This window comes from Podarcis vaucheri, assembly GCF_965113315.1.
Source record: "Podarcis vaucheri genome assembly, chromosome: 5".
NCBI classification, from domain to species: domain Eukaryota; kingdom Metazoa; phylum Chordata; class Lepidosauria; order Squamata; family Lacertidae; genus Podarcis; species Podarcis vaucheri.
In genome coordinates this window covers 77155026-77178945 of record NC_138763.1, presented here as the reverse complement: position 1 = coordinate 77178945, position 23920 = coordinate 77155026, and the positions used below count along the sequence as shown (strand labels likewise).

The window sequence follows — 23920 nt, the reverse complement described above, 5'->3', positions numbered from 1 at the left end:
GTTCATGCACTAGGATCAACAAGTTGAAAGTTTTACAAACTAGGCTTGATCTCCACGAGGTGAGCCACGAGAGCTCCAGAAACCTGACTCCCTCCATTCTCACCAGTCCTCTTACTCCTCCTCCTCCTCTCACTGTCGGACTTTTCAATCTTTGATTTTAAAGATGCTGCCTCTGTTCTCATATCTCTAGCGGGCTTCGATGTAATGGAAGGCTGGAAAACTTGAGTGGCTTCGGACAGGGACGTGTTTCTTGATGTACTGTCTTCTTCTTCATCGTCATCGGACACCTCTGACTGCAACTTTTTGTCTTCATCAGACAGGCGGTCCACAAGCTTTAAAGCCTCTCCACTAATTCCCTTAAAATATTCAATAGAATGTTTACATACCTCCCTAAGCTGACTCTGCTTTACTTTAACTGTTGCTGCTGCAGCGGTGGTGGTGGTGGTAGTAGAGGTGCTGGTGGTAGATCTTACCTTTAATGGTAATTTAGAAGGAAGCGGTTTGGCTTTGCTTCTCTCTAGCTGCTCTTGGTTTTGAACTGCTGGTGTCTTTCTAGCTATGGCTAAGTTATGCCTTTGTGTATTTTTTACAGGAATCTTAGACCTTACTTCTACATGTGGGAAAGAGCTGTTTTGTTTCCTTTTGTCAAGTTTACTATCCTGTCTGACTTTACTCACTCTGCTGGCGTGGCTACTGCTATGTGGGATAGCTTCTTTTGCTGAGGTAGCCTTTATGGGAAGTTTTGATCTCGCTCTATTCCCTACTGGCTCTGATGACTTCTGCTGTTCTCCGTGTACTTTTGGTTTACAGTGTCCTTGTGTTGCACCTGTATCATTTCCTGAAGTGTTTTTCAATTGAGTAGCTTTCTGTGTGGGACACTTAGGCTCAAAATGTTCATTTAGCACTACTTTACAGGTAACGCTATCGTTAGGTAAAGCGGATGGGTCCAAATTGTTGTTGTTATTAAAATTATCTTTTTGGAAATCATGCTTTTCTGCTTCCCTACCACTTGACTGGCTTGTAACCTCCTCTATGGCGTCATATTCTAACCCCTGAACACCTGGCGTCACAGCCTCTAGCTTATCTGTTACTTCTCCAGAGACATCTTTCTTCAGCGTCATGGCGGAAGCAGAAATTCCCATTTTAATAGGTGTGCGCAATTTGGGATCAACTTTAGAAGCATTAACAGTGGTCGATGATTTCTCCAGGGAGTTACTACCGGGTGTTGCTTCCGTACAATCTCCACTGGCCTGGGTGATGAGCTTACATTCAACTTTTGGTGTTTCTACTTCTCCCTCTACGTTTTTTCCTACAGCTTTGTCCCCTGACTGCAGCTGTGTGATGGCAGTGACTTTATTTTTATCCCCTTCCCCCTTGTCCCCTGACTTCCCTTCAGAAGTATGCTCACCAATCTGAAAAAATTGGAGTCTTTCTTCAACAAAATCCCTCTTGCTCATGTCAATTGCGCCACTGCGAGTCATCTCAAACATCTTCCCTTCGTGAAACGGGAAGGGATTGGGCTCACTAGTTGGTGTACTTTCATCAGTTGGAGTTCTGGCTGGAGTCGTATCTGGGGTTGTCGCTTGAGATCTGTCTTCTACAGCAAGGCCAAAAGGCTTAGCCTCGTCATCCCTCGATTTGGACTCAAACACTTCATCATCACCACGGTTATTGGACCAAGGGTCAAAATCTAGGCTTTTAGTAGCTACTGTCTTAAAAGGGGTTGCAAACTCTTCATCTACTTTGTAACTGAAATATGTATCAGGAAACACAGTCCTGTCAGGGTGCCTGCCTTCCAAAGTGAAAAACTGTGCCCCTGATTTTTGTTCAGTCTTATCGGCACTTTTTTCAGCTGCTGGACATTTTGATAAAAGTTTGTTTTCTTCAGGGCCAACTTTTTCTTCCTCCTCAATAACTTCCAGCTTACTTTGGCTAAAACACCGATCAGTCTGTTTCAAAATGCCTTCTGTAGCCCATATGTCTTTCTTGATTTCCACTGCTGGGCCAGCAAGTTTGGAATCACTCTCGGTTAAGCCATCATCTTCATCTTGTAGATCATACCCATCAAGGGAGTCAATTTCAGTTGCATCTGTATCATGGGAAAATTCTGCAGTGGTTGCTATGGAACACTCAGTGACAGACTGGTCATTGTTCCCATTTTGCGCAATATCGTTCTGGGGAGAATCAAGGCTAAGATCAAAATCATTAGGTTTCCCATTCTCTCTTTTCGCAGGCAATTTATGCTTGAGGCCTTCCTTCTGGCCATCTTCAAGGTCATTCAATTTAAACATGTATCTTTTAATGGGAACAGGCTGATACAGGGATTCATCATCACTGGAGTCACTAAGATCTTCTCCTGGTGGCCCAGGAGAAGGTGGCTGTACTCTTATGAGTGGTTCAGCCAGCTTATATTTGTCATGTTCATCCCGTAGGTTTACTTCTATCATCTCCATTTCACTCTCAGAGGAGTGGCGCTGCTTTTCTGATTCTGTCTGATCGGAATCTAGCGGAGGAGGAGGAGGGAACTCAATGTACGCAACCCGGTTCCCTTTGGGCCTTTTATTAGAATCTCTGTCTAAGCTACTGGGCAGCACTCTGTCAATTTTTGGTGGCTCAACAATGGCCTGTTTTACAGAGGTTGACTTAGCCTCTGCTTCCTCTTCAGACTCCTCAGAAACCTCAGGGATAGGACTGGGCTTGCCTGGTATATAAGCAATTAGTGAATCAGGCGTTTTAGATGTAAATTCGTAACTCACTTCCTCTGAGCTAGGAGTTTCAGGTGTTAATGGACTTTTCCCAGAACTATCTATAAAGGACACCTGTTCTAATGTGTCGTCTTCTGGACTGCCTTGTGGAGAAGGAAGCTGTTTCTGCTGCCTTGTGGTGTAAAAGCCCCCCCTTGTCTCTTGTACCGTCTTACTTTCCTGACTTACAATTTTTTTAATATTTCCTTGTTGCACCTCCCTTTCATATTGCCTCCCTACTTGAACAAAACTGACATAAACAGGTAAGGTTTTTATCTCTTTTGTTCCCTCAGCTGTTGCTAAAGGGGCTGATTTTGCCAAGTTATCACTATGAATAGAGTCAAAGTCCCTCGAGGGAGACTCCTTTCCTGGGCTATTTTCTAAAGAATCAGGTGATTTACTAAGGGATAGCTCAGCATCCTCCATAGGAGGACTTAATTTGATGTGCCTACTGCTAAACTGACAAAATTCTGAATACTTATTTTTAACATGCTCTGTATAATCAAAATTCCTCTCAGTTTTTTCCTTTGCCACACTAGCATGGGACACTTTAGCTGACAGTTCATGTGCTGCATGTTTTAGCTGTTCATGAACTCCATCGGGAATGCTAGCTGATAACATTCGTTTTTCTTCTGAAATTCTGACTGGAATATGGGATGCAGTCAATGGTTCTTTTTTCTTTGAGGTTTTATCCATCACTTCACTGGGGGGCTCTCCTTCTCTGACAAAATATTCTCTATAAAGGACCTTTTTGGATGGAGATTTTACAGTCACTTCCTTCACCTCCTTTGAATGGGACCCACTCGTTGACACCTTGTGCTCATGCTCTGTCACAGTGATGAATTCACTGGCTCTGCCCAGGTCTTTAGTCTCGGGGTGGTCAATGTGATTGTCTTTTACTGCATCCTGAACAAGCACATGGGACAGTTTTTCTTTTTGTGTGTTATGGGCAAATGTTCCAGGGCTTTCCCATGTCCTATAGACCTTTTTATCCCAATGCCCCTTGGCTGATGCAGTATCTGAGCTCGTACTGTACGCCAAACCTTTCAGCTTCTGCTCTGCAAAGCCTTCTGGAACATTCTTACTTGGCATTTCATTTCTGTGTCTGAGTACATCTGAAGCAGCAGCATCTTCCATCGCTTTGCCTTTACCCTGGGCACCATCTTTTAATTTGCTAGCAGGAGATTCCCTCTGTAATGTTATACTCCCATCTGCGAGGTCTACCTCTTTTGCATGCTTTTCTCTTGCATAAAACTGATAGACTGGGAGCTTGCTCTCTTGCATTTTTTTCACTGGGATTTTAGATTGAGTGTCCTGCTTCTTATCATCATGATGTAGGTCCTTATTCTTTGAGCCTATGCTCTGTTCAAACTTCAGCCTAATAGAACTGAGTTTGGATTGCTTCAGCTGGAATCCGGTTGGCGAAGCCTCGGGTGTCCTACTCTTCTGAGCTGTTCCTTTCTGCTCCATCAACTGCTTACAGTCCTCGGTCTGTTGTGTAAGAGCCCTTCTCTCGGGACTGCTAGGCAAACTAGCTGCTTTTCTTTCATCAGCTTTTGGGAAGCTCTTCCCACAATGGCCAAAGGGCCCTCCTCTAGTCCAGTCATCCTTTGAACTCTGCACCTCAGAAATCGTCACCTTTTCGGGGCTGCTGCTGGTTGAACTATGGCTAGAGTGTGCTTCTTTCCCATTCCTTTTCTGCTGCTTTTTCTCTGGAGATTGCAGTTCATCATTCAGTTTCTCTGTTTTGTCCCGGAAGAACTGTGATACTTCTGTCAGTTTTTCTTCTGCCTCCTTAACAGTCCTGTCCACCCTGTCTTCATACATCAACTTTTCTCTACCTCTGTCTAATCTGTTCTCAGTAAAGCGCATCCACATTGCGTGCTTTGGGCTACTAACATCTCCGGTATAATGTAACACTGTCACTTTATCATAATGATCATCTTTAGACATTTTACCTACACCATTTTCTGATATATCTTTAGAGATTTTGGTGAGGATTTCTTTTGGGGGGGCTGTGGCTATTTTTTCTCTGCATCGTTTATCATGCCCCTGAAAGTCTGAGCTAAGGGGTAGAACATGGTCAGTAACTGACTCCTCAGTATCAGAGTGAGACACATCTAGCTTTTCTGAGAGCAGCATTTTCTCAGCAAACCTGTAAGACTCCCCTCTTAGTTCTGACAACTCATCGTCATGGTACTCTACTGAGTGCTGACTCAGAAGCTTCAGTGTTTTGTACGAGTCATCAGACATAAGTTGGGCAGAACTAGGGCGACTGTCTTCTTCCTGAGACACGGGCGTATTTACTCTAGAAGACTCCAGATAAGAAGGTAGGGACTCTTCTGCTGTCAGTTCTTCTTCTTCTTGCTGACCTTGTTCATCTGAACAAGGAAGAGCATCATGTTTTTCCAAATCACCTCGAGGTAAGTCTTTCTGATAAACATACATTTCTTTCTCTGGGTGCTTTTTGGTTTCTCTAATAATGACTTCAGTAGGTTCAGCCTCATTACCTTTTTCGATATGGACCTCTATTATACGCTCCAGTTTGGGTTTCATTTTGCTGTCCTTCTCTGTATGTTGTGGTGAAATTTCAGTAGACTTGCTAACATCTGGTGTTACCGAAGACTTATGTTCAAACAGACCTGCCAACTCTTTGGAAGGATCGCGTCCTGACTGAAAAGCTTTCATGATATCATGAACAGACATGGTTTCTTCAATTCTTTCAGAAGAACTCTCAGTGCACGGAGGCTTATGGTAAACCATTCTGGTTGTGGTAGTTATATGAGTTTCTTCTTTTACACGGACACCTTTACCAAGAACACATTTGTGGTCTTCATCTTCATTACTGGCTTTCATTTGAAAGGCTTTCATTTTTTCTTTGATAGACCCTCCATTTGGCCTGGGTTCCAGTTCCATAAAAGTAGGTGCTGTTTTCATTGATGGCGGCTCTTCTGCTTGAGGTTCCGGAACTTCTTCTGATGAAGGTTCATAGCTACGGATCACGTGAACCACCTCAGTTCTTGTCTCTGTAATGACCGGAGGGATGGGTACATCATGGAAAAGTGGTTTCGGCCCTGTGCTCTCGGCGCTTTGTGGGGCTGAAGGAGTTTTCTCGCTTCTTGTTTCAAAGCCACTGTCAGACAAAGGACTTTTGTCTTGATCATGTTGGGAAAAGTCATCGGGAGACTCCAAAATAGTATCAGTTCCAAAAAAGGAATCTGCAATTTTACACAACTCTTTTTCTGAAGTAGAAGGCCTCATGGAGGCTGGAGGCATTTTAAGTTTGTGTTCTTGCAATGCAATGGCTGGTTTTAAAACTCTCTTTTGTCTCTCTTCGCCTTCTCTTTTCCCCTCTTCAAACTTGTACTTCAGACTTGCCAGAGAACTACTACCAATGTCATTCGTCAAATAATCGATGACTTTAGTCAAGTTATAATCCTTTTCAGATACAGCCTTCGCTTTAATTTGCACCTTTTCAGGAATAGTTATAGGAGGATATGTCATGCCTTGCCGTCTTGCTTCATCAATCTCATCTGCACTGAACTCTACCCATTCATCCTCAGAAGAGTGTCCTTTATCATTTTTTGATAGCTTGGTTGATGCTTTCTTTTCTAAACACACATCTTTTTTCAGTATCTCACTAACTTTTACTAAGTCCTCTTTTACTTTCTCAACAATTTTAAAAGGTTCTTCATCATCTATTCTACCCTCCTTTGTTAGTTCTGGCTGGAATTCCTTGTCCTCCATTACATCTGTCTGCAATATCGCTGTCATTCTTATTAGGTCCTCTTTCATCTCAGCCACATCTTTTAACATCTCCTGACTAGAAGATAAAGAAGATGGTACGGACAACTTAAGAGCAGAGGGTGCTAAAAACAAGGATGGTTTTATAGGAGATGAGGTTCGGTTAAAGTGAGGCTGTGTGCGTGTCTCTGTAGTCAATGTTTTAATAGGCGATAGCAACGCAGCTGCCGATTTTGTAAGGGAAGATGACTCTGGGAGCTTCTTTAGTGCTGGTTCAGACAAAACATTGACTACAGAATATACTGGGACTGTGATAGTTGATGAAGTTACTGACGAGGTAGTTGCTGATATTGACCCAAGAGATGTGTACAATACACCTGCAGAAGTAGTTCTTATTGACTGAAAGGCTGATGGAGTTGAAGACACATGCGACCTGAGTGGAGAAAATGGGGTTGCAGTAGTGGTTGGAAACATTTTCTCAACAGTATCAGTTGCTGCATTAACAGCACAACTTGCAGAACTGGTTGCTGCAGTGATCTTGTCTTGAAATGTGGCTGTGGCTTTAGTTCCATTGATTAAATTGGCAGGGGACGGATATTTCAAAGGTGACATGGATCCGTTAACCATGGCTACCTCTGTATGCCCGACTGTGTGTTTCACAGGGGAAGTGAGGGATGAAGCCATCGTGACCTTAGATGGTGAAACAGCATCAACTGCTGACTTAGCAGGAGACACCACTGACTTTAAAGGTGAAGATAAAAGCGGTGATGCTGATGTGATGATTGACTTAAATGGCAAACTTGAAGAGTACATGTTAATGTTCGATTTGGGGGATGCTGGAGGCGTCATGGTAATGGATGATCTCTCCAAAAGAGACCCAGCTGTAGTCACTGGAGATGTCCGAGAGGGGAATGCGGATGCCAGCCCTTTCAAACTAGTGGCTTCTGTTACTGTGGGTGCTCTGACGAAAGAACCAGAAGAGACTTGGATATTATATGGAGGCTGTGAGACCACGGTTTTTATTGGAGAGGAGATTGTCCGAAATGATCTAATTGGAGAAGCTACATCGCTAACAGATTTAATTGAAGACGTAGTGGAGGCTCCTAATGTGGATTTGATTGGTGAAGCAGAAGAAACGGACCATATAGATTTTAATGGAGAAGCTGTTGGAGTGTTAGAGGAAGAGCTTGATAGAGAAGTGAAGCCTGATTTGGAATGCCCAGGCACAGTAATTGGTGCTGTTGTCCAAGACTGATACGGTCTTGCTGAAAAGAATGGCTTGTATGAATAGGTAGCAGGTAGGGATCTTGTTGCTCCTGCACTTCGTTCAACTGTTTCTTAAATTGTTAAACCAAAATAATCAAACGTAAAAATCAACAAAAATGATTGAAAAACAGAGAGACCAGAGAAGAAAATTGGTCAGTAAACGTTGTAATATTACAAAAAAAGCAAGTACAACTGTTTGTATGAATTAGAATGAAGTAGGTAAAATCAACAGCTAAACAGGTAGGGAAAAATAGGAATGAGTCACATAATTATGGATGATCCAAAATTAAAAAAAGAAAGAAAGAAACCAACATGAAATGAAAGACAGGAAAGCACAAGGCAACCGAGTCTGCAAACAATAAAAGAACAGAAAACACATAGAAGGAAGTCCATTATGGTCCAAAGTAATAGCCACAACCAAAAATTCTTCTCTTACTTCCTATTGACTTTCTGATGTGCTAAAGTTAAGATATTAAGTATCTCAGCTCCATTTTGCCTGTTATCAGTATGTCTTTGCTTTGTGCAAGTATCAAAATTGTCCTCTGGAAAATTTCTATCATTATATCCTTTGCAGTTTCATTAATACATTTTATATTTACTGTATAGCAGTTTCGTTAACACAAAACGGTGTAAACTTGTGCAAATGACATTGAGTAGCTAAAGTCTGCTTTGAAAACCACTCCGAACTATTTCATGCAGAACCCAAAATACCTTTAAGGTGACAGGCAATTGATGTGCAAACTGTGAAGCAACGGGAATAAAGTCAAAACTTTCTCTCTCTCCCATGCACATTTTGTATATGCTTCACTCTCACAAAGCCAATAAGAGCAAGACCTTTTCTGACTCAAGGATTAAAAGAACCAAAAAGGGGGGAAAAAAGCTTTTTGCATTTGTTGGCTTTTTCATGCGGTATTCCTTTTACTTGGTAAAACTTAAAAGATAAAAAGCTTCACATGAAATGACTTTAAGAAGCATTTGTCATACATAAAAAATGGGAAATACGATTAATGAAAAAACGTGAGCAAGCAAAGCAACCAAACTTTAAATTTTATTCATGCATGGTTTATCATGTCAAAAACAAGCACATGGAATAAAACAGTTTGCATGGTGTACTATGCAAAATATACAAATGTTCAAAAATCTTTCCACAGGAGGCATTTAAAAAGAAGAGTACACTTTTTCTACAAGGTGTAGTGTCTTGGTACCTTTTGAAGACAGTTTTCCTAGCAGTTCAAGGAAAGCAAGCTCAACCTTCCCTATCACAAAATTAACAGGGGGCTTCCAGAGAGAGGGACTTTTCTGTGGTAGCACCATGGTTACCAAACTGCACCCCTGCCAAACAGGGTCATCTGATGTTGTCTTCACTGTCTTCAGTTGCCAGTTGAATCCATCTTGTCTGCCCATAGAAAGTGTCAATACTAATGGAAATTGTTAGAATATTGGCTGCTGATCTTAATGTGCTGTTTACATTTTTGAAGATTTTATTATTATTATTATTATTATTATTATTATTATTATTATTATTATCATCTATTTTATAATGTGTTTTTATAACTTGCAAGCTGCCTGGAGACCATTTAAAAAAAAAAGACGGGATATATATTTAAAAATAGCTAAGTAAATACTTAGCTGGGAATGTCAGCTCTAGGAAGCTGTAATTTGAGATTAACATCACCAGTATCTTTTAATATAGTAATGACTTTCAGAACTCCAGTCTTTTAAGTTACCAGTGGTGGCCTTCTCAGAGGAATAGCAGAAGGATTTTCCTTCTCTATTTTCAACGCCAGCTGCATGTTAAAGCAGCTCCAGGCAGGGTGTACTGAGGCAGCTCTTCCCCAACACACACACACACACACGTATTTGTTTGCTTTCCCAGCTGTGGGCTTGCTTTGATGGCAGTAGCTGGCTACATCCGAAAAACCAAATGCCATTTAATTTTCCTAGATGCCCTGGAGTGACACTACATTGGACGCTTGAGAGCACTGGGGAATGCACAATGGCAGGTGCCTTCCCAGCCACTGCCAGCAGGCAAGCCACCAGCTGGGGAACTTGGCAGACGCAGGTGAGGCCCAGGAGCTGCTTGAAGATGCTGGGCGCTTCAGTGTGTCTTCAGCTAATGCCTTTACACCAACAGCCAGTTGTGCAGTTTTTCTCCCCTCCCCCTTCCTGTAAGGGACTCCATGCAAATGGGTGTCATTATGGGGAAGCTGGCTCACATAGTCTTTGATGTAAAGAGGGGAGGCAAGGGGAGCGGCACTTGCCTGCTCCTCTGATTTGCAAGGGCCACCACTGGTCATGTTATGACCCATGGCAGAGTTCTTTTGTCACGAATGCTTAAATGGTAAAACACAGAAACACATTAAGGCACAATCTCTTCACTAGGAACTAGCATGGAAACAAAAATACGTTCTCAGCGCAGCTTTGTCTGACATTACTCTGATATTATTTCAAACAAACTTTTGCCAGTTTTTTTTAAGGCAAACAATAATTAAGTACAGAATAATCAACTGGTTCTATCCAGTAAAGAGTAAGCATTGGTAGACCAGCTTCTCTAAGAGCTGTCCATTGTACAGTGGAAAATTATGTATACATTTTCCCACTGTACAGTGAGTAGTAGTTTGAAAATTTTGTACATTGGTTCTACTTCATTTGTATTTACATTTACAACACACACATACTAACTCTGGATCAGCATGACAAGTTAAAAACCTACCTGTCGGGATGGTGGCTGATGGAAAACATGCTGAGTCCCAGTCAGGATCATATTCCCTAACTGCTCCCAAAGTTGCTATTTACTGCAGACAACATCTTTGCAGGTAAACAGCCACCAAGAGACAATTCTGATTCTGGGCCCTGATTCTGACTGAGGTTCCACCCAGCTGTTTTTCCTTTAAAATAAAGATTCAGCACATTTTTTAAAATGCATTTCTAATGTAAAATATTGTTTGGCTCTCTGCTACAGCCATGTTAGTGCCCATCTACTAACAAGCCAGGTTCAAGGTCCTTGCATTAATTTACAAAGCCCTGAACAACTTAGGTCCAGGGTTCCTCAGGGACCACACAACTTGATCACTCTAATCATCTGCAGGGATGTTGCTGGACATTCCCTAAATGTGTTAGGCTCGTTTGGGGAAAAAATGCAACAAACAAACATATAAAGAACATTTTAAAAACAGCTCATCTGTTTGGCAGTGCAAACTACTACAGTGAACAGTGAACTCTTAAGTGTGTAATTCTCTTCTACATTCCCTTCAGAATTCTCTTCAAAAGTGTTTTTGGTCTGTGTTTTGCTGGTCAATATGTTACTAACTCCATAAAACTTACTATGATTTAACCACCTCGTCTTATTAAAGGTAGAATAGCCTGTCTTCTTTTGCTATAGAAGTACCGATTAGTGATTCCACCCTAATGATCCTTTTAGTCCATGGATATTTCAAGAGACAAACTATGGTTTATTAGCCTGAATTTCCCAAGTTATCTGCACTCCAAAGGGTTCTTGGATAAATGGAGACTTTTGCTTGTTAAATCAGGCATTTTCCAATGACACCAAAACATGACATTTATAGAAAAAATGTCTCTTCTTGTGAAAGATCAGTTTACAGCATTAGTAGGTTTGTTAAGAAACTCACTCATTCCAGGCTCAGTCAGATAGCTGTAGCGCTTACGTAAAGCAAGGGACACAAAGTTCTGTCGCCGGTCTGTTTTCTCGGTCTGTAACAAAGCATACTTCCGTTTGGTACCTTTAACATACAGTTGCTGCTGTCTAGACAGGTTTCTTTCTAAACATTCCACTTTTCAAAATATTGTCCAAAGTGGCAGACAGAATATACCAATAATTCTTGTTCGTTTTTGTTTAAATGGGAAACTACTACTACTACTACTACTACTACACACACACACACACACACACACACACACACACACCCTTACATATTTTTAGATCTTCAGGAGAACTAATTGTGCCTTGGAGAAGAATATTTGCAACTAAAGTGTGCTATGAGCTTATATGGAGAGTGGAGCAGTGACTTGCACTTCTTCAGCATAGCATTTTAGCCTATCACCCTATAAAGCAAATCAGTCTCAAAGACAGGGCAACCAATGTACTTAAATTGCTAAGTCATGCCATGAAAGTGAAAGAGTATATTTTTTCACACTTCCCCTACACACACTCCCCTTTCTACGAAGGCCTCATTCATTCATATATAAACTGCTTTGAGGTTTTTATTTACAATCAAGTGGTATAATTTTAAGAATAAAATAATAAAGTAAGCTAAATTCAAATTACAGCCCAATCCACTTCTATGATTTTAAAGTTATCCCTGCTCACTGACTCAAATTCCACCCGCCCGCCCCCAAATCCCTTCTTTCTACCAAGCTTGCACCTGAAATTACATTTTACCAACATTCAAGTCTTGTAACTATGAGATGTGTGTTGTCTTTGAAGAATAGATTTACAAAGTTCTCATTTCATTGCTAAAGCTTCTTGAGCTTATTTGGAGAGAACAAACATTTTGAGGCCTAATCAGGTGCTATCCAAATCCAGGATTCAGCCTCTTGGAGCAGGCTTTGGGCACACCCATTTACTCCCTTCTCACAGACTGAAGGGCATGAGGGTTCATGTTTTGTATGATCATGGGATCTACCTGACCTTATAAGACAAGTGAGTTCTGCCCCACAGGATCAGAGATCCTTTGTTAGAACAAACATAGGATCTCCCATTCATTAGTTGTTGTCTGTTCACATTGAGGGAAGCTGGGGAAGGCTGTGGGATGCAGCATGAGCCCAAGGCCTGCTCCTAATATAATCCCAGGTAGAATCCTGGAAAGAAAGAAACTCAGTACTCTAACAGGCCTTGTGTCGTGAAAGAGATCTATGTATTCTTAAAGTGAAAGACACAGATTTTAAAGACACAAGGCATTAAGATGAATGTTGGCAAAATGTAACGCCAAAAACATTGTTAGTAATTTAGAGAACATATAAAACATGGCCAAATATCACACACTTGTTTCTTTAAGGAACCTTTGTGAGTTGCTAAGCCTTAATTTTTGTATTACAAAGCACCATCATTGTAAATCCCCCATATCATATAGCTAGCATTTTAGTAATCTTTTTTGGCACACACAAGGTTACAGTTAGACATGTAGAATATCACTATAGCTGTAACTTAGGCCAGCCAAATAAGTTCTTCAAAAATCAGTTTGTTGCAAAAGCACATATATCACAATGTACACCTACTTTAAAGGAACTACATAAAGGACAAAGATAAATAAATGAAAAGAGGAATGGACTGGGATTTTTATAAATATGCACAAATGCAGGGATGCAGATTAGAAAGCAGGTTACAATCACTAACAGATTACAACTTTCTTCAAAAACCTCTATACAGGTTGTAGATCTGTTTTTAGTAAAGTTTCTAGTTGCTAATAGTGGGGTGTTTTTAAAGATATATATTTAGTTTGGTAAGAAAATAGGACAAGTCAAAAAGTACTTTTGGGTTTTTTTGTTTAGACAACCAATGCCCATGTTATAATATCTAAAGATGCTGTCCTGGTAAGCTCAATCACATTTTAAGGCCCTATTGATTTCAGTGGGAGAACAGAACACATGCTTAACTTCCCCCCACTGAAATTAGTGCTGAACTTTGCCTGAATCATGCTTTCATCTTCCTTTACAATGTGTCTCCCAGTGAACAAGAGAGTCATAAATTTTACAGAGACAACAGTCAGAAACCATGAATCCCATGGTGCTGATCCATCTGCTTCCTCCAAGGGAGCAAGTGGCTTGCAGCTTCCAGTCAGGAGCCATTCTTCTAAAGGTAATTATTGCAGGACCACTAGGCCTGGAATACCCGAGCAAAGGATTTGCTGGATCTCAGTTGCCTATTGGGTATTGGGAGGAGGGATGGACAGGCAAGACAGTGTGGTTTGCTATATTAAAGAGGATTAAAAATACTGTCTAGCTGGAACTAAGGAAGTGGAAGGAAAATAGCTTCTCTGCCGGTCCTCACCTAGATGAATAGCAATGGGTATAATAAAGGGATCTCCTTCAAAACCTCATGCATGCATCCAGTGGTCTGTTTCTCTCTGGGTGTACAAGCTACTCCCGCAAAGAGGAGAGGGCAGAAAGCTGGGGTCTCTGTGTGAAGCAAGCATGCAAGAGCTCTCCATGATTGGTAAATGGCCAGGTGCTTTGCTGTGTGCAAAGCAGAAGACATAGTATATCTAAGGCTAGTGAAGAGTGAGGGCAGAGGGACAGAGGCTAGGCTCATATTGTTCCAAGCACATGTTATTGGCTTCATTTATTTGGTTTAGTAAATCTTTTTTGTGATACCATATATCTTTAATGGATAAGAATTCTGATTATAATAAAAAGTAAAATAAAAGACAGTGTTTATATTACCTCATCATCTTGATCTGACTCTGTTTCCTTTTGGTCCCAAGATGCATTGCAGAGACAAGGAATATTATAATGGACAGCAGGGAAAAGAATATCAGGATATGAAAAGGACCAAGTAAGGGAGCACAAAAAATGCAAGCTAATTTATAAAAGGCAAAACAAACCCAAAATGTCAACAGAATATAAATTAACAAACAAAACTTTACATCAAATGCAAATCAACACATGACATTACTAAAAGCATAAAGTATATGAACTGTAAGCTGAAGCATGAATTGTAAACGAAGGACCCGGTAATCAAAAATTGCAGAAACGCAGCACCACAGTAACAAGTCTCAAAAAGCTTTCTGCATATATGAAAACATTAAGACATAAAACAGGCTTAATCAGATTGCAAAGCATTCGCATTACTAGTGGTTCATTACAATCAGCAAAAACAAGGAGAAAAAAAAGAAATTAAACTAGTCTTAGTGATCTTACCTTTTTGTGTGCTGGCAAGGTGATATTCAAATTGCAAACAGCTGTTTGCGGCAGACCCTTTGTAGTCTTTGGTTCTTTCAGAAATGATAAACGACCACAAGGTTCTTGGCTGGTGTCTCTAATCTATATATATATAAAATGTTCACACACTGGTTTGAAATGTTTACAGTCCTTTGGGTTCCGTTAAATTTAGTTTAGCTATTAGCTCTAATTTAAAAACAAAACACGCAAAGAAACCCAAAAAGATAAGTTCCTTGAACCATACAATGGGAAGGCACCTGATGATAATCAGATCAAATGCCTTGCGCTGAAACAGGCTCTCCAAACATTAATTCTCATCTGTCCTACACATTAATCCTCCACATTATTTCTACCACAGGGTGTCACAAACACAAAGCTAAAGCAATTACAAGGTGTCTGCATTATTCCAAGGACAGTTTAATAAGACTAGATGAAGTTGGCCAAAGTCTGAGATTGCATTTAATTATCTAAAGCATTTATAGCCATCCTGCCTTTCCATCATAATAAGACCGGTGACTTAAATTTTTAAAAAAGAAAACTTCTACAATAAAATCCAATAAAACCACAAAGTCAAACTGAGCCAATTGATAGTAGCAAAAAGGAAATACATTAAATTAAATAAAAACATAATTGACAGCCCAGACATGCAATATCTTATTAAACTGCCAACTAATTGCCAAGTGGTAATATGGACCTTTCCCTGGTCACCACCTAATCTTAAGCTTCATGTTAATTATGTGAAAAGGTGGCATATGAACAAACTAAATCCATCCATCCATCAACATGGAAGAAAGTGCTCTTTCTGGCAACCTAGACTTAAGGCCAGAAAGAAAAAAACCTCCCATTTTTGTCTGGAAACAAATTAAAGCGCTTAAACTAAATCAACAAGGCAACAACACAAGCCACTTGGTGGCTGCATTTTCTCCTGTTTGGGAGACAGCATTCTGAAGGTATATTGTGAACACTGGCAACCTGGCTGGATGGATAACATGGTAACTTTTTTGCATGTGGATATTGTGGTTATTTAAATACTTCTTTTAAAGAACTGCCAACTTGTACCTCCAACTATTTAGGGGGCTTTACAAACACATTTAAAATCCTAACAAAATCACAACTCAGAAGTAAAATTAAAATGCAGTTGAGCAGCAGTCCATAATATATATATATATTTTAAAGAAGCAGCTTAATAAGTGGTGGGTATTACAAAGCTTTCGAAATACTAGCAAGGAGGTAAACTGAAGCCTATCATCTTGAAGTTCATCCCAGAGCCCTGGAGCTCCTTTCTGCCAGCAACCTAATTTCCTCCGTGTACCTTAAGCAGGCCTCAAACCTGCCATTCCCAATTGGTGGGATGGGGGCTCACATCTCGTGGTAGCAATATGCCGTTGCACAGGTGAAGTGGATGGCACACCTTTTCCAAACACCACAGACAAACAGAGGCTTTGAAAAACACACACAAACACACAAAGTTTGTCATTTTTCTCATTGTGACTGCTCCAGTGCAGTGTTACTTTTACCTTGATAGAAAATGGCAGTCTATTTTCTTTGAAAGCATAAAAATTAAATACAAGCTGCTGTCCTCCTTTTGTCAAAGGGGCTAGATTCCCGTAGCAATCCACATAAATAGGCTTTCCTTCCAAAACCTGTTGGGTCAACAATAAATCTGTTAGATCTATTTCCGTGCCGAACTATTGCAATAAACAGTAAGCATCCCAACTGTTAAATTACTATTTAAACCCACAGTTAACGTTGCCTTTCAACACGGCTTCACTGCAGTGTTTTCAACAGGAAGAGATGTGTGGTATGTTCTTTGGTGTGGGGGGGAAGGTCACAGTCAAGACTACAGATATTTATTTCTAAACTGACCCTTCAACAGCCAGCTGGCAGTTTTAGCTAGGCAAAGCTCAGTTCTTTACTTCTTCTTTCTTTCTCTCCCCCCCCCTAACTGATAAAAGGACTCATGGACAATGTGAAAGTAAGTTCACCCATTCCACTACTTGTCTGTCATGCCTAGGTCTACCAGGAAGAAAGGGGGTAAGCAATGCCCCAGTTCTGGAAGACATCAGCTGAATTACACTAGCATCTTACTCCATTCAAATTAAATAAAATATTTTGAACAGATAGATTCATGTATTGGAAGCATTTGTTTAGCAAGACTGGGCATATTCTATCCATCCTTAGGCATCTATGCTCAGGCTTATTGGACTCAGGTGTAGAAAAATTAAACTGACGATAGTCATTGTTTTGATATCTCTTGATACTTTACCGACAATGCAATCTTGAATTTGTTTAGAGACGCAGGAAATTTGTAACTGTCTTGACAGCTGTGAACAGACTGGTTTTAAAGTGCCTGAAATATCTGAATTGGCCAAGCTAACTGATAAACACAGTGATGTTTACTGTATTGACAGGTTTATAGACACAATTTATTCTTTATTAGAATATGAACTGTAACTTTTAGAAAGCACCCACAAAGCCTGTAGATATACAATAGGCCTTTACTGCGGAATGATGGTATACCTCAATATCTTTACTTCTTGCAACTTCTTCGAAGTTTTCTTGCTGCTCCAAAGTTTTGTCGACTTTATCATCTGTCATGCAGAAGCAGCGCAGATTGGATTCTACCACATCATTCATTTTGGCAAAAATGACAAACTTGGCCATGTAGGGAACACATATTAATTCCCTATAAAGCTGCGTGGCCAACCCGACAGTTTCGTGAACTTGATGGCAGTCTGCTAGCCAAAATCTGGATGCACATACATAGATGTAAAGACCAATCAGTCCATCTTCATACAATGGTGATTTCCCACCATAACTTTACTGTGGTTTGAACTACCTCGCCAGCTAACAGAACCAAGTCACATTCCTGGGTTTTCTAACTTACTTTTTATTATATATACTTATAAATTATTTCTGGCAAAACTTAGAGGTGTCTGATCTGAGAACTGTCAAACAAAAAGCATGTTATAGACAGGTTCAATACAATATTTATTATTTTTTCTGGTCTGCTCATAATGTGCTGTGTTGGTTTTCTGTAATCTAGGAAAAGGGAAATCTCCACTGCTGGTGGCTGTGGTGCACACCTTGGAGGCCAGATCTGCCACCTCCTTGGCAAACAAGCACTTTTGCACATTGGTGACGTGTGTGGAAAAACAGATCTCAGTGACCAGAAGGAAGTGAATGTTGTGGAAACCGCTCCTCTGTATAATATCTAGATATCAATATTGAAAGAATGGCGGATTACTAAGGCACTGGTGCCACTCTGTTAAAAACAACAAGATGTGATTAGGAACACCAAAATCTGAGGAGAAATTCAGATGGAAGGATTTTATTTATTTTTTGGTAAATATCCCTAGTTATGAATCTGTTTTTGCTCCTCTCCTCTCCCATCAGTAAAAAAAAAGTCCTATTGAGCTAGTTATTCTAGTGTGTATCACTCAAGTTATTCTGATCTTCATAATACAACCAGCAAGCCTTCATAATTATTTGTGTTTCATTTGCTTTTACTGTACCTGGCTGAAACGTTGGTTGTGAAAGAGACACAATCATTTACAAAAGTCAGTGGAGTGGTTCCTGTGATGTCTTCCCACTGAGCTGGTGAAGTACCTCCTAGGAAATAAAAGATGAAGTCACACTTGTTTAAAGGGATCTGAATGTTTCCATAGATCTGAAATAGTGTTTTTGGACTTTGGCCAAAGCCATCTGTCTCCACCCCAGCAGCCCACTGGACAAGAAGGGGGACAGTTAAGGAGAGAGAAAGGGGTGTTGTGTGTGTGTGTGTGGAGAAAAGGGGGGGCGTGACAAAAAGAGAGAAAGGTGGTGTCCCCACATACTGCTGACTTCGGCTGATTCCATATGTGATATGGAAGATGCTCCTGGGGGAAATGCGACTCTTGAGAGAGAGGAAGAGGAAAAGTTTCCCCAATTTAGAAAATATATGTTGAATGAATGGGGATGCCCTTCCTTATGCCTTTGCCTAACCTGTTATGCTACACAGTAGCCGAAGGCTGGGTGTTGTGTCTCCTTTGTATCCATTGGTTATCCCTTCCCCTGATGGGGGTGGCACAGGAATTGTCATGGTGATTGGCTTATGGAATTTTCTTCTTCTTGGTTCCACAGTGACAATGGGGCTGAATGTTGCTTTGTTACCAAGGATTTTCTTGACTGTTTCATCTGGAACTGGTTGAGCCTGTTTTCAATATAGGAAAAAGAGATTCTAAAATCATGGGATATAAGATTCTCAAACATGCAATTTATAATTACAGTTAGGTAGCCATGTTGGTCTGCCATAGTCGAAACAAAATTTAAAAAATCCTTCCAGTAGTACCATACTTTACCTAGATGTTATTTTTCTGTAAAATTTCTGTTGCTGGTATACACCATAAATGCTACACAAATCCAGGATTTTAGGGTAAAATTCCATTACAGAGTTCTGTAAAATTCAACAAGTCCCAAACCTCGGGTTGTATTCAACTTTTACTCAGCGAGGACCTATTGAATTAATGAGCCTAAATTTGTTACAGCCATTGTTTTCAATGGGTCTACTCAAAGTTAGCTGAATACAACCCCTTTCTTCTTCTTTTTGGTATTCTTATCAATTTCAACAGTGTCATCTGGTTCACTGAAATGGGGGATCTAACTAAAATCCAACAACTGCAATGTGAAAATATCTGCTGTATGTAGGTGGATTTGCTGTAAAAATCTGGATTTCATCCAGAGGGCCGCTGTTCCCTGCTTAGCAGATGCTTATACTACAGGTCTGAATAAGGTTCATTGGGATGACCAAACGCTAAGGTGGGCAGGATAGGTAAGCTTTTAACAAGTTGCACAGAAGTGGGCATTTTGGCAGCTACAGTTTCCCATGCAGGAGGGAGAAGAGCTGCTCCTTTTATTAACAGGCCAGATTGGACAGTGCACCTCTTAGGAAGTGGTGTACTGTGTAGAGGGGAGCGTGTGGGCAGGTCCTCTGCTCACTGTCCCACCTCTGCCATTCACACATGCTGCCTATGTATGTAAGGTTTAATGCATGCAGGTAAGGAATGTGGTTGATTTCCTCATTATATCAGGAAGAGTGTGTGTGTGTGTGTGTGTGTGTACATATGTTGAACTATAGGCATATAGACAGCATTTGCATAATCCATCCTTGTGTCTACATGAAGGAATGGTGGGCAGGCTGAAGTTGCAGGCACTCATTTCCCTCAACCTGTTAAGCCAGATCTAGGGAGGTACATCATCTGATCCAGCCCCACTAAACCTTACTTCTGGTTTTCAAAAATGCAAAGAAAGGCACATCTTATTACCTGCAGGCCCACTCGTATCCGCTTAGTTAATGCTCCTTCAGGGAAGGAAGCCTGGACTCGAGGCACAGTTGTGCTGCTCAGAATGCCACCCTCTGGACCAATCTGGTTGCTTTCTTGCTTAATTCGTGAAACCACAGCAAAGTACTGAGGAAAGTCCTTCGTGACAATTCTGCAGATACGCTTCTTCTCAAGTTCCTCTGCGCTGTCCAATTCTATGCAAGGGAAAATCAGAAATGTTTATAAATATTTATAAATATTACTGATCAGGTATTGTGAGTGGGCTTTTAAAGAGTGTTTCAGCCTTGTCCAAGAAAGTCTTCGAGTTGCTTTGAATACTAATGCACATGCTGTCCTCAATGTAATGTTTTCTGGAAGAACCTCTTCCTGTTCCATTTCAAAAAAATCTGTAACGCCAAGCTAGACTTAACATCAGTTTTGTTGGATTTGAACACCCAACCTGAATAGGAATTCGGTGTAACTCAGTAATGCACAGACTGCACTGTGAATACTGATTGGACCACATGAAAGATACTATTTTTTTTACTCTTATTTACCCCTTTCTGGTTCAACATGGCTATTTCATTTTGATCTGATAAAGGGCTAAGCTAAGTAATCACCTTTAAAATCAACCTGATGCCAGAAAGGTGTATTAATGAAAGGAACAAAACATGAATCTGCATCCAAACCTTTTTTGTTTGGGGTTTTGGTTTATTGGGAGACGAGAAGTATCTCATAACTCAGTTGGTTAGATTAGCTCATGGTGGTCTGATCTGAGGAAATACCAGATGAATATAAAAAATATTATTTATGCATTTAATAAATGAATATCTCACCATTCAATGTGCAACATTTCTGGGTTATATGTTCCACTTTTAAAGGCTGGTTCCATTTTTACAGGTCTACAAATTACGTTTTGGTTCTAATATCTAGCTTTGCCAGTAGATGGTGCTGCTTTCATCAAACCCAGTAATTTTTCCCTCATAAAAGGGAAAAGATACACTGAATGGATGGTTTAATTTATCTCACCACTGAGTTAAATAACAAATAAGTCATAGTATACCCAGACCACTCCTATAAGTCAATCAAGATGGCATCACTTAGGTATGCTGCTTCCATAGGGAAGCTACCACATAGGGCTGATTCTTCAAACATTTGTCAGTTTCTCTTCCTTTCCTACACTCACAATTGCATGGAGGAAGCAATGTCTGACTTAGCATGTTCCTGCTTACTGCCACCGGCAGCAATTCAGGTGAACACAAATTTTCCAACTGAATACTTGTGAACATTTTCTAACGCTGGCATAAACAGAAATAGCAGCAAGAGGGGAAATAATGGATATTCAAACAAAAACTAGAAGTTAGAGAAATTATGCAGTGGTACCTGCAGTAATAGTTTTTAATAATAATAATAATAATATTTTTTTATTTATACCTCGCCCTCCCCAGCCAAGACCAGGCTCAGGGCGGCTAACAACCAATAATAAAAGCAAGTTGATTAAAATACAATTTAAAAGATTAAGATACAACATTAAAACAATTAGGGAGCAATCTCTTCATAGGACGAGAAAGGAAAAGGAAAGAGGGGGAGGGAATCAAATTGGCTCCAAGCCAAAGGCCAGGTGGAACAACTCTGTCTTACAGGCCCTGCGGAAAGAGATCAGATCCCGCAGGGCCCTGGTCTCAAGAGACAGAGCATTCCACCAGGCCAGGGCCAGTGTTGAGAAGGCCCTGGCTTTGGTTGAGGCTAATCTAACTTCCTTAGGGCCCGGGACCTCTGGGGTGTTGCTATATGTGGACCTTAAGGTCCTCTGTGGGGCATACCAGGAGAGGCGGTACGAGGGTCCTAGGCCGTGAAGGGCTTTAAAAGTCAAAACCAGCACCTTAAATCTGACCCTGTACTCCACCGGGAGCCAATGCAGCTGGAAAAGCACTGGGTGAATATGCTGCCATGGCAGAGACCCTGTGAGGAGCCTCGCTGCAGCATTCTGCACCCACTGGAGTTTCTGGGACAGCTTCAGGGGCAGCCCTGCGTAGAGCGAATTACAGTAGTCAAGCCTGGAGGTGACCATCGCATGGATCACTGTGGCCAGGTCGGGGCGGGAAAGGTAAGGGACCAACTGTTTGATGCGGCGAAGGTGGAAAAATGTCGCCTTGGCTGTTGCTGTAACCTGTGCCTCCATGGAAAGGGAGGCATCAAGGATTACACCCAAATTCTTAACGGAAGGCAATGGCACTAATTGGGCCCCCGCAAGAGAAGGGAATTGGTCCCTCACCCCCATACCATCCCGATCCAGCCAGAGGACCTCTGTCTTTGAAGGATTTAGTTTCAATCGGCTCCCATGAAACCATCCAGCCACAGCTTCCAAACATCTGGTCAGTATGTCAGGGATTGAGTCGGTATGGCTATCCATCAGCAGACAGAGCTGAGTGTCATCAGCATATTGGTGACAACCCAGCCCAAAGCTCCGGATAATCTGGGCAAGGGGGCGCATAAAGATGTTAAAAAGCATCGGGGAGAGGATTTTGCCCTGTGGCACTCCACACACCAAGGGGTGGCGCGATGACAACTCCCTCCCTAGTGCCACCCTCTGTCCCTGACCAGAGATAAAAGAGCACAGCCATTTATGGGCTATGCCCTGTATCCGCACATCGGCGGTGGTCCAAAAGTTCATGATCAACCATGTCAAATGCTGCTGACAAATCTAAGAGAATCAGCAGTCCCGACCCGCCTCGATCCAGTTGTCTGCGGAGATCATCTGTTAGGGCGACCAGAGCCATCTCGGTTACAAAACCAGGACGGAATCTGGACTGAAATGGATTTAAAGCCGATGTTTCCTCCAGAAACCTACCAAGCTGGTCAGCAGCTGCTCTCTCAATTACCTTACCCAGATATGGGAGATTTGAAACTGGGCGGTAATTGGATAGATCTAAAGGATCTAGTGAAGTTTTATTTAAGAGCGGACACACCATTGCTTCCTTCAGCTCCCCTGGGAATGTCCCTGTGTTAAGGAACAAATTGATAATTTCAACCAGAGTGTATTATATCCATGCCACATGGCACTGTGGTAACGCTCTTTGTATAGTCACCGCCTAATTCACCTTTAATCATTCAAAAATAAACCCAACACATGTTTCTACTTGCTATTTGCCCAGGCCAAAACAGTAACAGTGCATATATACCTTCATTCATGCCGTTCAGTATTTCAGTGAGGTTTTCATGCCTGCTGTCATACTGATGTTCCTTCCACGTTTCACCGTTTTCACTTCGAAGCACAATCAGTTCTCTTTCCTTTCCTCGCATCGATCCAAAATGAGGGATTTCCACTATGACAGGACTACACCAAATAAAAGAAGAAGAAGAAGCAATTCATATTGTACATGCGTTTTTTCAGTTTACTAAGTGCTGCTCCCTTACTCAAGAGTTGTCTGTCACACAGCTACAAGTGCGCTCATGGGGGGAAATGGTTAATAATTGGCAAAGCTGCAAAACCCTTTCCAATTCAAATTGCAAGGTTTTTTGTTTGTTTGTTTTTGTTTTCAATAATCCACTCCAATTACACACTTAGATAAGCACGCACAGGAGTGCTGACATACATCAATTTACACAGACAACAAAAACAAGTTACAAAAATGCATATAAGCAAATAAAAAGAAAGGGTTTCAGCAGGCAAGCTTAGATCCTGCACTTGGCTATGCATACATAATGCTATTTACTCAGGGCTGTGTGTACTCGGCACTTAACACACATAAACATTTGGCTGTGTCAAAGTAACCCATGTTCCGTGTCTAGAAAAGCTGAATTCTTTCAACCAGCATTAATATGCAACCTAAGCCAGTCTGGACAACTTATTTGACTCTGTACAATTTATTCTGCTTCTGCTAGTCACAGGAAGAAGGAAGAAGCAATGCCAAGGCACTGGTGCACAGGACCCGGATTGCTGGAAATCTTCTTTTTCAACACTTTGTT

General features: G+C 41.1%; 2 protein-coding genes across 54 annotated transcripts in view; one reads left to right on the top strand and one right to left on the bottom strand.

Annotated features, from left to right (window-relative positions):
• ANK3 (ankyrin 3) overlaps nt 1-23920 on the bottom strand; it is a 400513-nt gene that overhangs the window by 17355 nt on the left and 359238 nt on the right. For 27 of the 34 annotated variants that reach the window (XM_082222269.1, XM_082222287.1, XM_082222259.1 and 24 more), the window contains 10 exons: nt 23134-23288; nt 19955-20166; nt 18636-18843; nt 18167-18263; nt 17172-17400; nt 16169-16294; nt 14631-14753; nt 14154-14180; nt 11384-11465; nt 104-7825 (listed from right to left, as the gene is read on the bottom strand). In XM_082222269.1, coding sequence (XP_082078395.1) covers nt 104-7825; nt 11384-11465; nt 14154-14180; nt 14631-14753; nt 16169-16294; nt 17172-17400; nt 18167-18263; nt 18636-18843; nt 19955-20166; nt 23134-23288 — 8981 coding nt within the window. The remainder of the gene's footprint in view (nt 1-103; nt 7826-11383; nt 11466-14153; nt 14181-14630; nt 14754-16168; nt 16295-17171; nt 17401-18166; nt 18264-18635; nt 18844-19954; nt 20167-23133; nt 23289-23920) is intronic. The other 7 variants (XM_082222284.1, XM_082222282.1, XM_082222283.1 and 4 more) reach the window with 5 other exon arrangements.
• Nucleotides 1-23920, top strand: part of LOC309532286 (uncharacterized protein) — a gene marked incomplete at its 5' end in the record, with an annotated part of 71110 nt that overhangs the window by 35486 nt on the left and 11704 nt on the right. For 3 of the 20 annotated variants that reach the window (XR_014219686.1, XM_082222518.1, XM_082222517.1), the window contains 3 exons: nt 9699-9816; nt 14195-14265; nt 17698-18155. The exons of 2 other annotated variants lie outside the window; for them this stretch is intronic. Coding sequence is in view for 4 of the 18 variants with exons in the window: in XM_082222518.1 (XP_082078644.1) it covers nt 9699-9816; nt 14195-14265; nt 17698-17869 (361 nt within the window). 15 more of the 20 variants (XR_014219682.1, XR_014219684.1, XR_014219680.1 and 12 more) reach the window with 13 other exon arrangements.